Below are 14,546 nucleotides of genomic sequence, written 5' to 3'. Positions count from 1 at the left end.
AGTAAGGAAAAAACTTGGTGTGAAAATTGAATATAATAACTCTTGCAAGAGTTGTTCTTATAAATGATTTAATTATTTAGAGATATACCCTATAAAAATGATTTAAGTATTTAGAGATATACCAGAGATAACGAGCGATATTATTTACACCTCATATATCTCTCTTCTCATGAATTATGTGAAACAGATTTCGATTTGTATAGGTATGTGAAATAGTTGACCGATTAGAGATCAGCAAAGGCAACGTACTATATTCGAGTACAGTCGAGATGCTTCTACAACGAGTGAATCAACGAACGGTAAGAAACGAGCGGTTATATTTGAAGCAATGACACTTATCGTACAGATGATTCAATCGGTTACATCTATCTTCCAATTACTCGCTGCACCGCTGATCTTTATCTACGAGGACAGAGCATCTCCTTCCGCCAACTTGATCGATACGGAATTAAAATCGCGTGTCCCTGTTTTTTTTTGCTGAAATTAAAAAACAGATTATTATTTATCGCAAGTATGTTCTAAAAAAAAATGATTTCGCAAGTTCTAATTTTTGCGAAAATAAAAATTGCCTTGATAATTTCGTAGTATTTGACAGAAATGTATTCTAATACAAATCACATATTTAATGCGTGACGTTTTTGACAGCATATGAATATTTTTATATCATTATTAAAAAATTATATCAACTGATTTATTGAATTTTTAATTCATAATCGCTGAAAGTCTAATTGAAATATCTAATTCCAGAATTAATATATTTCTCACAAGATAGTTGTTATTTCTAACTCAACTGAAGAGATAACGCGACTTTTAGAACGTTCGGGGTTAAGGGTTAATGAAGGAAAAGTGTGGCAATTTTTTCTCATCAAATTTTGCGCATGCGAAACAACTGAGAGTCCGCTTATCGTTATAACGACCATTAATGGATTTTACTGTTCATTAGATGTGATTCTCGGTACTGTCTTGTTCCGCAAATCGTCGGAACAAAAGTCACGAGTTCTCACGCTGATTTTATGGCGTCATTTTCGCGTGTTGATGTTGCGAAGACGCGTTAGGCCTTGCGTAAATCGAGATCATCGTACTAAGCGGCATAATTCCTCGTCGATACGTCGATAACGACACGAGTAGTATGAGATAACCGATACTACGTTTCACAAAATTAATCGAGATGTTTTGAAAAAAACAACGGGATAATCTTTATGTTAAGATTAAAGTTTTGCGTTAAAAATACGTCAAGAACGTTAAGAAGACGTTCTTAACGTAGACATAATAAATCAAATGACATTGATTTGAAAACATTTTAGTTGACATAATAATTTATTCTTATCATAACCTCTTCTAATTGGTGATGATATAATGTATTGCAAATCTAATACCTCATACTGAAATTTGTCTTCTTGTATTAGATCGAGACTTCAACGAGGAAAACATTTTTGTCTCGATATTGTCTCGATATTGTTGATTGAAATTATGTGGTTTTCCCAACAAGATCAATAACATATCAAATAAACATATATATATTATTTATTTTAACGATAAGAACTTGGTACATATGCACCAAATTTAACGAAAACATCACAGGACAAGTGATAACATGTTCTCGGAAAATTCCTTTCTGCCATTGATTAATTAAGAATGGCGCCGCTTCGTGTGGGAACAGACTGTTGTTTCGTTCGTTTGCGCCAAAGGGTCCAAGTTCAGTCGTCGCTCGACCTGGCTCTCATGTAATCGAGAGGAAGCAACAGAATTTTTTTTCTTCTCTCTGCTTTCTTATCGTCAGTAATAATTCAAGTATGTTTATTAAGGAGAGACTCTTGTCGCGAAATACGAGATAAATAAACGAAAGGGCTCGTGGCGTTTTCGTGCATCGAATTTACGATGCACGAAAACGCCACGATCCAAAAATTATTAAAAATACTGCTTAGCCATCAACAGAAATTAATTAAATGCCTTAAGCGCGATGCAAAAGTAATGTTAATGTAAATTATATAATTTTTTATTAAATCCATAATTAAATATTTTACAAATATTGAGAAAAGCTCTCTTAAATTTAACAATAAAATGGAAGATCATAGGCGATAGAGAGCATATAAATAAATAAATTATCATAGATAGAGTAAAAAAAATTATAATAATTTAATAAAATAAACCATAAGTGATAAAAACATATTAAGTACGATATAAATAGTTCGGAATAATAATAAAAATATACGATACGGACGTTTCTGGCTCTCGCTTCGAGCCTTCTTCAGCGCAATGATATAATAAAGTAAATATTTTACATTATATAATATGGATTTTATTTTATTTTCTTGTATATTTTCGTTGTGCATTGCAAGGTGTATAATAGCACGAAGACTAAATATTTTTACTGCTACTTTACGCATTAACATCGGAGTTGAAAACTGGAAAGAGAAGAGAAATAAAAATAACGACTTGATTATGCGATTGAGATCACAATTATGATTGTCCTATTCGTATTTACATTCTTGGTAGAATGTTGGATTCTTTTTCTGCAAATTCCAGATCGCGTGTTTATTAATAGAGGCCGAGGCCTGTTCGCACTCGCGTACATTTTCTCGTAATGCAGCTGCCAATAATCTTTTTATAACGGCAAAAATCGTGTCAGGTCAGAAACGAACATATTCCAAGAAATGATGTATGGTAGAATGTATTCCTCGCATTTTTAGATACGGTTCGCTCAGCGATTCACATTGGAAAATTTACCAATGAACTCTGCACTGAATCCGATATTTTGTCGCAGAATTGACTATAAAAGTGCTGATTAGAAAATATAACAGCATCCAATCACAACCGTAATCAATAAACAGGAAATCAAAGCTAATATTCAGATAAAAATAAGACGGATGTGTCAAGCTAATTAATTAGTTATAATATTTAATTATAACAATCTCATACATGATCCAACAACATTCGTTTCTGCATGTGCGTTGCACAAAAAATTCTTAAATAATGTTAAGCTATAAATATCATTTTTACATTTACATAGATATTATTTCAATTGCATTCAATATGTTTATTTAATTACTCGTCAATTCGTTAAGACTTCAAAGGAATTAAAATTGTAACAACATTCTTCCTTTTCTAGCCTCTTTTATTTCCTCTGCACAGAAAGCGCAATTAAACCTTTAATCGTGTAAAGAGTGACGTCAACTCGGATTCGCCGGGTTATTAAAACCGAAATGTAACTTGTCACGCTGTGGTGATTGAGAAATATGGCTTTCTCCATTACCGAGACTCGCCATTATAGCCCCGCAGGGCTATAAAACAATTTTACGTTCGGCGTGATTCAAAGGGACTAATAAAACAAACAGATTTTATCCATATATCAAAATATCCTGTCGCGTCACGCAGTCGAATCGATTTGCCGAAGAGGTTGACGTTATTAACATGTGCATGACGGTGTATTTTGCCTTTTATTATTTTGTAAACAATAGAATAGTATTTGCACAAAACTAAACTAGCTTCTTATTACTACTAAACTAGCTTTTTTATTTAAGCAAAATATTTCGATCCCTTCGTAATTACGTTATCATAATTTGAAGACCAGTCGCTCTTCCACTCAACCGTAGAGAGGATACTTCTTTGTCCTTTCCGTTCAATTGCCATTTCCGGAAGAGCAACTTTTGCGATATTTTTCATCGAGAACGCGATACTTTTTGCTACTCGAATCTTTTTATTAAATACGCAATTTCTTGTAGCGGAACACCCCTAACGTACCACACGGATTCACGCATCAGGAGTTGGCATCATTTGTCGACCCCGTGTATCGTAACGATGTCCGGTTACCAGGGAAATGTCTGCTACAAATAAAAAAAAAGAAAAGAGAAGAAAAACCGAATTAATGACCTGTCAACTTCCGTTTTTTTTTTTCTCTTTCCTTTGCAGAGCTCTAGCATTATCTTATCCGTATGTAATTGTGGTCTTTATTTTTTCTGTATTTTTTAGGACGCGACACGATCCGTTGGGCTTCTTTTTTTCGATATAAAAGATATGGTATTGTTTTTACAGATAAGCCATAAAAAAGAAAGAGAGAGAAGACTCGCGCTTAGCTGATAATGCTGATAACCCCGTGAAACTCACAGGAGGTCAATGAGCAGCGGCACGCTTTTCTCGATGGCGGCGTCGCCAGCCGCGCGCTCAAGTCGTCTATATTTAGATTATCAATCGAACTAGATATCTGGAAACGTGTGTAGATTTCCAGCAATTGTCGAGGGAATTCTAGGAAAACAGAGATGGGCTTTTCGTATGGGACACCTCGCGCGATTAAACTAACGATAAGAAATGAAATCATTGGCGAGAGTTTTATGAAGGAAATTTATGGAACATAAATAAAAACCAGTAAAAAAATTAATTAATGACATCCATTTATGAGCTGATATAAAGTGACAAGCTTATTATAGAAAATCTTTAAATAATTATGTTACACTATAAATGTCATTTCCAGACTTATTTTAAGATATAATTCTCCTATATATATTTACGTAATTATTCTCTCTCTTAATCCTTCATTAATAATTCAAAGAACTATAATTATATTTTCCCAAGAAAGCACATAAGAAAGTGTTTAAAAAATTTAAATTTAACGAAAAAATAGTCCCGTTTCATCATCTGAATATATCAATCGATCAATTTTATTAAATATCTTAAATATGTTACTTTAAATATCTTATTCCTCATTTATCGACCAATTGCAAGGAGGCTTTATTTCCGTAGGAGCTGTGTCAATGATCTAATATCAGAGGACATTTATTTGACATACAGAGAAGATCTATTTTTATTTTTGACGATTTAAATTCGTTATTAAATTTTAAATTTTTTTATTTTAAATTCGTCAACGCGTTATTCGTGAGTCTTTTCCAAGTATACGTGAATAAAATTACATTTTGTTACACATTACGTGAAAATAAAAAGAGAGATTGCGCGATTTATGCGCATATTTATAAGCATTAATAGATTACATACATTAATATGAAAAATTGACTTTTATACGGCATTCTTAAGTATAACCTCTGACCCTATTCTCACCTATATATAATAATCGATGAAACTTAACGCGGCTTGAAATTGCAAGGGTTAAATCGCCTTTAAAAGAAATAATGCGCACATTCCATTAATTATAGCACGTTATCATCCGGTCAAGTAACTTAAAGAAAAACATGTGCTGTGTATCGAGATTATGAAAAAATCAACTAGAGAAACAAATGAAAAAAATTAAGATTAAATTACAATTTTAAAAAGTAAAAATTAAGTTACAATTGTTTTGGAGCATCCTGTAACTCGAGAAAAAATACGTGTAACAAAAGACAAATTTCCGACACAGATCTCTTGTCAGATTATCATTAGCAATAATTTAAGTGAGTAAATAATGTATTAAAATTCTTACTTTATGTAGCTCTCTCTTTTTATACTAATTTTTCTTTTTCGTTTCTTTTACGGAGCGTCGATGAACTAGGTGCACAAACTAAATATAGCTCTCTTAGCACATCGTTTTTCACTTAAGGCTAAAGAAAAAGGGCGCGCATGTTCTGTAAACTAGCCTAGACAAGACCAGCGTGTCGAGATAAGTGTGCATGCAGCACTATTGGCGATACCTGATGTCGAGATAGCGTTTTTATTGGCGATACCTGGTCGAGATAATGTTTTATATCATCGTATTTCCGATCGTAGAAGGAGGGCAGAGTGAAAAGATAAGGAATATCGTATTAATGCAAACAACTGGTGCTAAATAGTTGGAAATTCGCGATACACAGACCTAAGTCGAGCCGAGTGAGAAGTGCATCGAACCGCAATGCAACTTGATGCAGCGAGACGATGAGTCAGCGACCGAGCCGCGACGCGGCTCGTATATCTGCGGAAGAAACGCGTCGTGAAACGCCGAGACGCGTAATAAAGTGATAAAAGAAACGTTAAAGTCTCATAAAATTAATAACAACCGCTCGTCGTCGCGTGATGGCACGCGGCAAATACGATGCATCAACAATTAATCCATAATTAATTAGCCTCGCGATATCCGAATGTTTTCTGAAATTGAAAGTAAGGGACATTTTATAACATTGACTACTATATCTACTTTTATAAGTTTGCAATAAAATCACACGCGATATATTATTCTAATAATAGTTAATGACGTAGTTAGTGACGTCGTTATATTGTTTATTACGTGCTCACCCTTTGAGAAGCGCGCGGCGACAGATCGCTATGAATAATGCATCCATTAAATATCATCGGACACGCGAGAGGGTTCATAATCGACGAGACACCCTGCGAAGGAAGCAGTGGCGATTAAGACATGGATAGTAATAGTCCACCGTTAGCATCCACCAAGAAGAGGATTAGTCCTCCGATCAGCTGGGGCCTCGGCCTTGCCAACAAGACAGTCAAAGTGATATTATTGGGTCAACCCGGTGTCGGCAAATCGGGTGAGTAATGATAAAAATTATTTCAGAAAAATAAAACGGACAAACATGCACATTTTCGATAAAATCATTAAATACTTGACTCATTCGATTGGATAAATAAAGGCCTGCGATGTAAGCAACAATTATTTCAAGTTTGCGAAATTTATATTACAGATTACACACTTCTTTTTTTAAATAAAATGTTTATATCACTTGAAGCTAATATATGTATGCGCATATTTCTGATATCACGCACGATTTGCTCAGCTTTAGCAGTGCGGTTCGCCACAAAACGCTTCATAGGCGAGTACGATTGCACTACAGATAGAATCTATCGGGTCGATAATCATCTGGGATCCTCGTGGGAAATAGCAGATCCTCCGGGATCTCCGCCTACCTCTGCTGAGCCGAAATTGCGATGGGCCGACGCAATAGTTCTCGTTTACTCGGTGACAGATCGTGTCAGCTTCGACGAGACTTCTCGTCTGAGGTATGCGATCTATTCGCGCACATTTTATTCAAATAGAAAAAAAATAAATTTCTTGTATTATAAACGACCGTCCAGAGAGAAATGAAGACCCATGAAATACATTCTACTATTCTACTTCTAGGTTTTTGGTATCGCATGCAAGAAAAGGCAGAAAGGTACCACCGGTTGTGCTGCTTGTGGGAAACAAGGCCGATCTCTCTTGCTCGCCGGGTGAGCGCATGGTATCTGCCATGGAAGGCCAGAAAAGGGCAAAAGAAATCGAGGCTCACGCTTTCCACGAGATTTCCGTAAGGGAATCAGTTGACCAGGTAATGATTCGCAATGTCCTCGATCAATTCGATGTAAAGTAAAAAATAAAATAAGAAAGATAAAGAAACAAGTCTCTCTACTTAGTTGCAGTAATAATCAAGTTCTGATTATAGTATCGGATATCACATTTCGATTATTTAAAAATAGAGTATTAATCTTTAAAAATTATTACTCTGAAAAAATCGATAGGCTATAAATGAACATAATGTCCGATAAATGTAGTTAGTCTATCAGTTAATCATAGGGTATTATCGAAGGTTATTATTCTAAATGATTGTTTACTTCACGATCACGCGTAAACACCATGATCATGAGCCGTAAACATATATCATTATATCTATATCACTCGTTTTCAAGGCATGCGATAAGGCAATACGAGTGACGGTTTTTGTGCATTATCTATGCATTATAATAATCACATGACAAAAAAGACAATGTATTTTATAATATTCAATATTTTAATATTCAATATTTTAATATTCAATAATCATAAAATTGAAATTGGGAGTAAAAGCGAATTAAATTTTGAATAATAAGAGATGTTATTATATTTATTTTAATGATTTCGTTTTTAATCAAAATTTTAATTAGAAATTCAATTATGAAAAATCATTAAATTATTTCAAAATTTGTAATTTTCAATAATAAATTCAATAATAATTCAATAATAAATTTATTCTACAGGGTGTTTCAGACCATCCGTACCACCCATTTAAAAACTAGAGAAGTGGTTATTTAAAAAAAGTAAAAACATTTTCTTTATAAATCGGGTGCACTCTATCGAATGGTGATATTTTCAACTTCTGGTTCCGGAATATGTAATGAGAAATAGGGGCTTCCATTTTAAAAAATGCACTTCCGGTCTGAATCGCCTATTTCCGGCCGGAATCAGAAGTTGAAAATACCACCATTCGATAGAGCGCATCCGATTTATAAAGAAAATGTTTTTACTTTTTTGAAATCACTTCTCTAGTTTTTAAATGGGTGGTACGGGTGCTCTGAACACCCTATATATATGTCTATTTATTCTGTATATTTCTGTATATTATATCTGTATCTATTTAATCTATACATATATATCACATTTGAATAATAATTTGATATCACTGCAATTAATAAATAAAGTATTATATTAAAATATTTTAAAAATATTTTATTAAAAATATTTGATTAAAAGTATGCAAAATGAGATACGTAAAAGATGAATTCAGTGGTGGAGACACGTATTCTTTGATTTATACATTACTGCTTTCCTAAAATAATATTTTATGATTTTAAATGACGCAAGAGCGCGAATGGGAGATATAAAGTAATTGATTTTACACGTGTCACGATAGAGAAAGAAAAAATATAAAGATATGACATGAATGATAATACTGACGCCAATATGATGATGCTTGTAAAAAAATATTTAAGATAATGCCTTTATATAATAGCACGATTATGACAATTTGCGATTATTTTCATTCGACAGGTCATGGCCGTCTTTGTGAACATATTAAAACTGTTGGCCGAATTGCCAGGACAGCAGCCGGCAACTTTCAGACTGAGAGCTTCCACAGATGGGACCATAAACACTCTTCGTCGAGAAAAAGAGTCACCTCCTTCATCAAGAAGAAGATTTAGCATTTCCGCGCGCGGAAATCTGTTATAATCGTTAAACTTATATTTTAAAATTCAATATTCTTTTTTTATTAAACATAAAAAACATGTATAAAAATTATATTTTAATCATTTTAATAAATATTTATATTTGTAAAAAAAACTTTGCGCATATAACGTACACAAAATTGAAGTTTTCATCTGTATCAATAATACAGATTTACATATGCACAGGATAATGCTATGGTTTTTAAAATATATTATAAAAGGAAAATCATTCTGCAGTTACAAAAATCAATGATTTTATTGCATAACGATTATCCTATGGCTTTTCTATATTTAAGCTACCCGTGCCTTATCGCGAGCGCAAGCGCTTTCGGATTTTCATCTTGTATCGCTGCTCTGCAACGAGACACCGCGTTGGAGGCAGCTTTCCCGACTGCAGGAATAAATATGAGAACGGCAAGATAAGAATAATAATGGAGGATGCAGTTTTGTAAGAATAAAATTTTTACCTCTGAGCCTCGCTACACGCTGCACACCGATATTCAATTCCTTCAGGCTAGCCGCGAGCTCTCGATGACTGTTCAGTCGAATCTCGTGTTCTCGAATTAAGTCGCCGTTGATGTTCTTCAATTGCATCAGTCTCTTTCGCATATCATCAATATTCTCGAGGATTCTAGCGTCTTCTAAACGAATGACGATACTCTTCAGGAGATTGACACCTCCCGCAGCTTCCGCCTGGAGTCGCGCATCGACTTCCTTCAAACCTAATAAGTGCATCAGAAAACAGTTTTTACGATATAATTCTTTTTTTTTTCAAAAAATAGCCATTAATCTGACCAAAAAAATTTAATAATAAAAAAATCAGCTTATATTTTACCCCTTTCTCCCCTGCGTACCCTTGACACGTTCCAACGCGTCCAGCATTCTGCTCTCTTCCGCTGGAAATGTGGCTTCTGAAGTCAGTTCTCTGACGCCTAAATACATGGCAAGAGACTGAATAATATCGCCGGCGAATGTCGAATCATCTGTCTGAATCGTCACCTTCCCATTGGCGTTTGATTTGAAACAGTGCGTTTTGTTGTCCCGCATTCCACGAAGCCACACTTCTATGCATCCGGCTTTCGGGCCACTTTCCGCGATCTCCAATTCCTCTCCCAAGATGAGACTCTGGTTTAACCAAATGGCGATGCGCTGCGATCTCTCTGCGACCTATAGAGGATCGCATATTTATTTTGAGATTATTCCAACTATTAGACATTATGTTTAAATTCGAATTCTAAAGTTTACATCTGTTATAACGCCATTATTCGATAATTCTTCCGGGATATGTTGCGGTTTTGGGATGAGCTCGTACATACAGAATTTTGGCAACTGTCGTGTTATCTCGAAAACCTATCGAATATTAAAAATGAATTAGAAATCCTTTGTAAGATATATATTGCGTGATTATCGAGTACCTGCAATAAGTCGGCACCAGGAGGACCAACATATACTTTAACGTGAATGTCTACGGGATCATTCTTGGCAGGATAAAGTGCGATCTCTAATTCCCCTTGTGGTCGATTAGGATGCGTTACCAGCGTTTCACCCTCAAAAACACCCTCGGCAAACACTATAGCGCAATGTACCTAAATATTATTTTAATATTATTTATGAAATTTCGTAATTTTTCAACTATATAAGATTTGTGTTAACGAAAAATCAATTTAAATGGAAGAAATAAAAAAAGATTGCAGCAAAAGGAAACTCGAATGTATAATTTTATAAAAAGAGATACTCAAATAATATATTACCATAAGCCCGGGTCCAGCAGCAAGCGCAACGCGGGCTGCACCTCTTTGTGTCAGCAGACTGATGGCTAATCTTGATCCATAATACATATTGGAACCAGTCGCAGCCCTTTGTCGCAATTCCATTTGGAGCGCTTGCTTTTTAGCTAATAATTCACGTATCATCTCTCCAGGTTCTGGAGTTTGTATTGCGGATCCAGCACTATACCCACGTACTATATAAATACAGCATAAATAGAAAAATACAATTTAAAAAATACAAAAATATAATTATTTGATTATAGTAAAAATAATAAATTTTATATTTTCATACCTTCACCAGTAGTTGAAACGACCACTAAATCAGGCTTGCCAGTTCTTCGATAATCAGCATCGACTATACCCGCTATACCAGATGACAATTGAATCTTAAACATGACTTCGCCAGTATTGTATGTTCTTGCATCCACTTTCCCGCTACTCCAACCAGTGATCAATTCTAATGTACCATCACTGTTTATATCAAAAGTTCCTACAGATACCACTTTATGCTTTGACTAAAATAAATTTTTTAAATTTGATTACACATTATTTTAATATGTAATTTACTTTAGACAAATTTCATAATTTCCAATTAAATCTAAGAAATTTATTTACAATTTTGTTCACATATCCTGATACATATACATATATATATATATATATATATATATATATATTTATATATATTTTGTTTTGTGTAAGATATGTTCTTTTTACATCATATGACATACATAATTATAAATAAATTTTCCCCTGAAATTTCATGCAAATTATAGATTTAAAATAACATTTTTTTTTACTTTAACTCTCCACAGTCGCTGCCCTGCTTCATAGACACCAATTGTTCCATTATCAACAGCATAAGCAAACTGTCTGTTTGAAAGATCAGTGAGAGCAACAATTGCTGCCGTTTCTTTAGTTTCCCAAAGCATGGTATCCTCTTTCTGCACTTTAATTTCATATTCTGTTGTACCAGTCAATAACTGCAGAAGACAAAATAGTTAATTTGCAAATTCACTATTTAAAAAAAAGAAAAAATATATATATAAAAAAATATATATATAGTTAATAAATAACATGTACTTCATTTTCACCATCTCCATCGAAATCAAATACTGCCAGTGAAGTGACAATGCCTCCCATCACTGTCCAAAAGATTTCTGTACCATGCGCATCTAAAACTGTGACAGAACAGTTGCCTCCTATTATTGCAACCTGATTGGGTAGCCATCCAACTTTAGCAACAATTATACAATTCGCACCGTCCGACATCTAAAATAGTTAATATAATCATCATTCATGAATTTTACAAACTTAACTTTAAGTTATAGTCAATACTTCTTTGTAGAAGACATCGGTATTATCTTCAACATGATAAGCAAGCACATGAGAAACAGTACCGATCAAAAGAACATCCCTTTCGTCCTCTCCGAGACGGCCAGTGCATAATGATTTGACCTAAATGTAGGCCATTATATATGAAATAAAAATACAGAATTTTCTTTCAATATAATTTATAGCATTTCAATTTTGTAATATTTTCGAACCTCGGTACCAATTTGGAGCTCCGCAAGTTCCCCGCTCCATGATAATCTTTTGTTAGATTGTTTGTGATCAGAATAATCGACCTGCGGTTGTCTATGAGGACTGTGCACTAAAATGTTCCCACCAGGTGTAGCAGCCGCAAGACACGCGTGCGATCCATCGAATTTTCCACTCACAACAAGACCTGCCTTAATATGTTTCTGGATATTTAAAGAAAATTCTGCCATCTCTTCTGCACAGTACACTTCACTAATGTTGTGCCTTCACCATTGGCATGGTGATCAAATATTGATTTTCTACGTAGCTATATTTATAGATGTCACAACTATTGTGTAATACTTTACATCAGAACATTATTTCATTTAAAATAATAACATAAGCAATATAATCATATAATTTAATAATTATATTTATTTTAGCAGAAAAATGTAATATTATACATATTTAGTAATACTTACAATTAGAGGATTATTATTAATGTATCAATTTTTATATTACTATTACATTATATGAAATTATATACTATATAAATTTAGACAAATTTCATAAGACCATCTTCTGGGACATAATGCACACACAGGTACAAATTATTTTCATTAGAAAATCATTGTCTTTGTGCACTTCCTCCTGCAGCAGCTTCTGGATTTGTCGCAGATGAAAGCAGTAGAAAGATCAATGCAGGGACAATATACATCCACTGTAACAAAAATATACAAAATGTACATTATCTAAAATCTATAATATATAAATGTCTTTTAATAGAAATATGCTTACGTATTTCGCAAGAAATGAACGATTATCTTTGGTTTCTCCTCTCTCCCTTGCTTCTCGTTCTCGTTCGAGTTTTTGAATATACATAGCAGTATCTGGAATAGGACCGCCGTCTGGATATCTGACTACGACATTAGTGGTCCACATATTTGTGAAGGGGTTGTCTAATATACAGGGACCTAAGGACGAAATGCTCACAGCTATTGGCTCTGCTGCACTGTCCAACCATATTGTTATGATATCTTCTAGATCGGAACCGAGCAAATAACACTGTAAATTGACAATATTTGTTGATCAACATCCAGATGTAATAAATTACAATATTCTACCAAGATAGAGATAAGAACCATCCGTATATGTTCTTTGCTCACAATACAAATGTTAAATAAATTCGAATGTTGTAAGCACCCTTACTAATGGATAATATTTATCGTTGATGAATCTGTATCAATGATATATGAACTGCTGTCAAAAGTTTATCCAATATTATTACCGCTGGCACTGAGCTGAGGAACGTGATCTCGCTGCCAGATGAGGTGCGTGCCAGAACCTTCAGCCTGTACTTGCCGTCGTGCTCGGCAAGATTCTTCAGCGCGCTTATCTGGGCCGGTAACAGGCCGTTCTGACCAACAACGGACGCGCCGCTACGTACGCTGGACACGGTGATGTTTCCTCGTTCCGTGAACACGGGCATCGGGTCGTCATTGAATGCTTGCCATAATCGCAATTGCAACCAGCCATCGTAGTCGAGCTCGCTCTAAAATTTCCAATTTTTGTCATTAGATTGTTTATACAATTTCGAGGTCAAAATTTCGAGGAAACCCCGTAGAATACTAACCTCGCGAACGAAATCCGCGTAAGATACGCAGAATAGTACGCCAACGATAACGTAGAATAAATACATTTTTGCAACGACGTACATGTTGTAATGGATTGGGATATACTGGGGAGATAATTATAAAGCCACTGACGAAAAGCCACGTTTCATTGTATGACGTTAGTTTCTAAAATCGTGCTGTTTGCTCTTACGATCATGTCAAATGCGGGCGCATAAACACAGCACTGTTAAGGTTATGGGCCTGTTCTTTTTATTTGCACTGCTATTTGCACTGCTGCACTAGTGCAATTAGTTAGAGTGAAAGAAAGTATGTTTGTCTCTTTTCAACTTATTGCACTAGTGTAGCAGTGCAGCTAAAAAGAACAGACCCTGTAACAGCTGTTCTGCTCCGTTTAAATGTCAGTGCGCGCGCATCGATCGAGCGCTGCGCGCCACATTCAAAATTAAGAGAAGAAAGAGAGGTGCTTTAGTCTAGCTTTTTCTCTCAACATAGGCATTTTCTCTAAAACAATTAAAAAAGATAAGAATTTTATTTTTAGAAATGCACATAAAATATATTTTTAATATACGTATTAGTTGACAGTCTTATTATATATTTAAGGATGTTTTGCACCTATTTTTAAAATATTGAGAATTTAATGAAAATTGTACAGAATGTTCTTACATATGTTTAGAATCTTCAGTATAATTTTTAAATCGATTCACTAAAGCGTTCACAAGTTATAAGTATTTTAATTTGCACCGAATTAACA

The 14,546-nt window shown here is 34.4% G+C and overlaps 3 protein-coding genes across 3 annotated transcripts; 1 reads left to right on the top strand and 2 right to left on the bottom strand.

Moving 5' to 3' along the window:
- Window positions 1-5,574: 5,574 nt before the first annotated feature.
- Window positions 5,575-8,913, top strand: LOC105257620 (ras-related and estrogen-regulated growth inhibitor). Its single transcript, XM_011268357.3, has 4 exons — window positions 5,575-6,443; window positions 6,690-6,912; window positions 7,034-7,220; window positions 8,696-8,913. The coding sequence occupies exons 1-4, from the start codon at window positions 6,314-6,316 to the stop codon at window positions 8,873-8,875; spliced, it is 720 nt and encodes a 239-aa protein (XP_011266659.1). The 5' UTR covers window positions 5,575-6,313; the 3' UTR covers window positions 8,876-8,913.
- An 82-nt stretch (window positions 8,914-8,995) lies between these two features.
- Window positions 8,996-12,437, bottom strand: LOC105257621 (Bardet-Biedl syndrome 2 protein homolog). The gene is made up of 11 exons (XM_011268359.3): window positions 12,188-12,437; window positions 11,979-12,098; window positions 11,724-11,912; window positions 11,441-11,623; window positions 10,933-11,155; window positions 10,623-10,834; window positions 10,287-10,457; window positions 10,117-10,221; window positions 9,726-10,038; window positions 9,339-9,593; window positions 8,996-9,262 (listed from the first exon to the last, which is right to left on the bottom strand). Exons 1-11 carry the CDS (start codon window positions 12,410-12,412, stop codon window positions 9,168-9,170), a joined length of 2,091 nt encoding a protein of 696 aa, XP_011266661.2. The 5' UTR covers window positions 12,413-12,437; the 3' UTR covers window positions 8,996-9,167.
- Window positions 12,438-12,700: 263 nt separating this feature from the next.
- LOC105257622 (ER membrane protein complex subunit 10) lies at window positions 12,701-14,048 on the bottom strand. The gene is made up of 4 exons (XM_011268360.3): window positions 13,795-14,048; window positions 13,450-13,713; window positions 12,960-13,226; window positions 12,701-12,882 (listed from the first exon to the last, which is right to left on the bottom strand). The coding sequence occupies exons 1-4, from the start codon at window positions 13,876-13,878 to the stop codon at window positions 12,790-12,792; spliced, it is 708 nt and encodes a 235-aa protein (XP_011266662.1). The 5' UTR covers window positions 13,879-14,048; the 3' UTR covers window positions 12,701-12,789.
- Between the last annotated feature and the right edge of the window lie 498 nt (window positions 14,049-14,546).

This window comes from Camponotus floridanus, unplaced genomic scaffold (assembly GCF_003227725.1).
Source record: "Camponotus floridanus strain SB8 unplaced genomic scaffold, Cflo_v7.5 scaffold1, whole genome shotgun sequence".
Classification (NCBI taxonomy): domain Eukaryota; kingdom Metazoa; phylum Arthropoda; class Insecta; order Hymenoptera; family Formicidae; genus Camponotus; species Camponotus floridanus.
This window is presented reverse-complemented; position numbering and strand designations above follow the sequence as displayed.

What these genes read in the sequence shown, in the direction of transcription:
- LOC105257620 (XM_011268357.3), top strand. Translation starts at nt 6,314, where the DNA reads ATGGATAGTAATAGTCCACCGTTAGCATCCACCAAGAAGAGGATTAGT. An exon ending in ACCCGGTGTCGGCAAATCGG is followed by an intron (nt 6,444 to 6,689) that starts GTGAGTAATGAT and finishes CGATTTGCTCAG; the next exon opens with CTTTAGCAGTGCGGTTCGCC. An exon ending in GACGAGACTTCTCGTCTGAG is followed by an intron (nt 6,913 to 7,033) that starts GTATGCGATCTA and finishes TTCTACTTCTAG; the next exon opens with GTTTTTGGTATCGCATGCAA.
- LOC105257621 (XM_011268359.3), bottom strand. Translation starts at nt 12,412, where the DNA reads ATGGCAGAATTTTCTTTAAATATCCAGAAACATATTAAGGCAGGTCTT. An exon ending in CCGATGTCTTCTACAAAGAA is followed by an intron (nt 11,913 to 11,978) that starts GTATTGACTATA and finishes TAACTATTTTAG; the next exon opens with ATGTCGGACGGTGCGAATTG. An exon ending in AGCGACTGTGGAGAGTTAAA is followed by an intron (nt 11,156 to 11,440) that starts GTAAAAAAAAAT and finishes AATTTATTTTAG; the next exon opens with TCAAAGCATAAAGTGGTATC.
- LOC105257622 (XM_011268360.3), bottom strand. Translation starts at nt 13,878, where the DNA reads ATGTACGTCGTTGCAAAAATGTATTTATTCTACGTTATCGTTGGCGTA. An exon ending in ACGCGGATTTCGTTCGCGAG is followed by an intron (nt 13,714 to 13,794) that starts GTTAGTATTCTA and finishes TGGAAATTTTAG; the next exon opens with AGCGAGCTCGACTACGATGG. An exon ending in TCCTCAGCTCAGTGCCAGCG is followed by an intron (nt 13,227 to 13,449) that starts GTAATAATATTG and finishes GTCAATTTACAG; the next exon opens with TGTTATTTGCTCGGTTCCGA.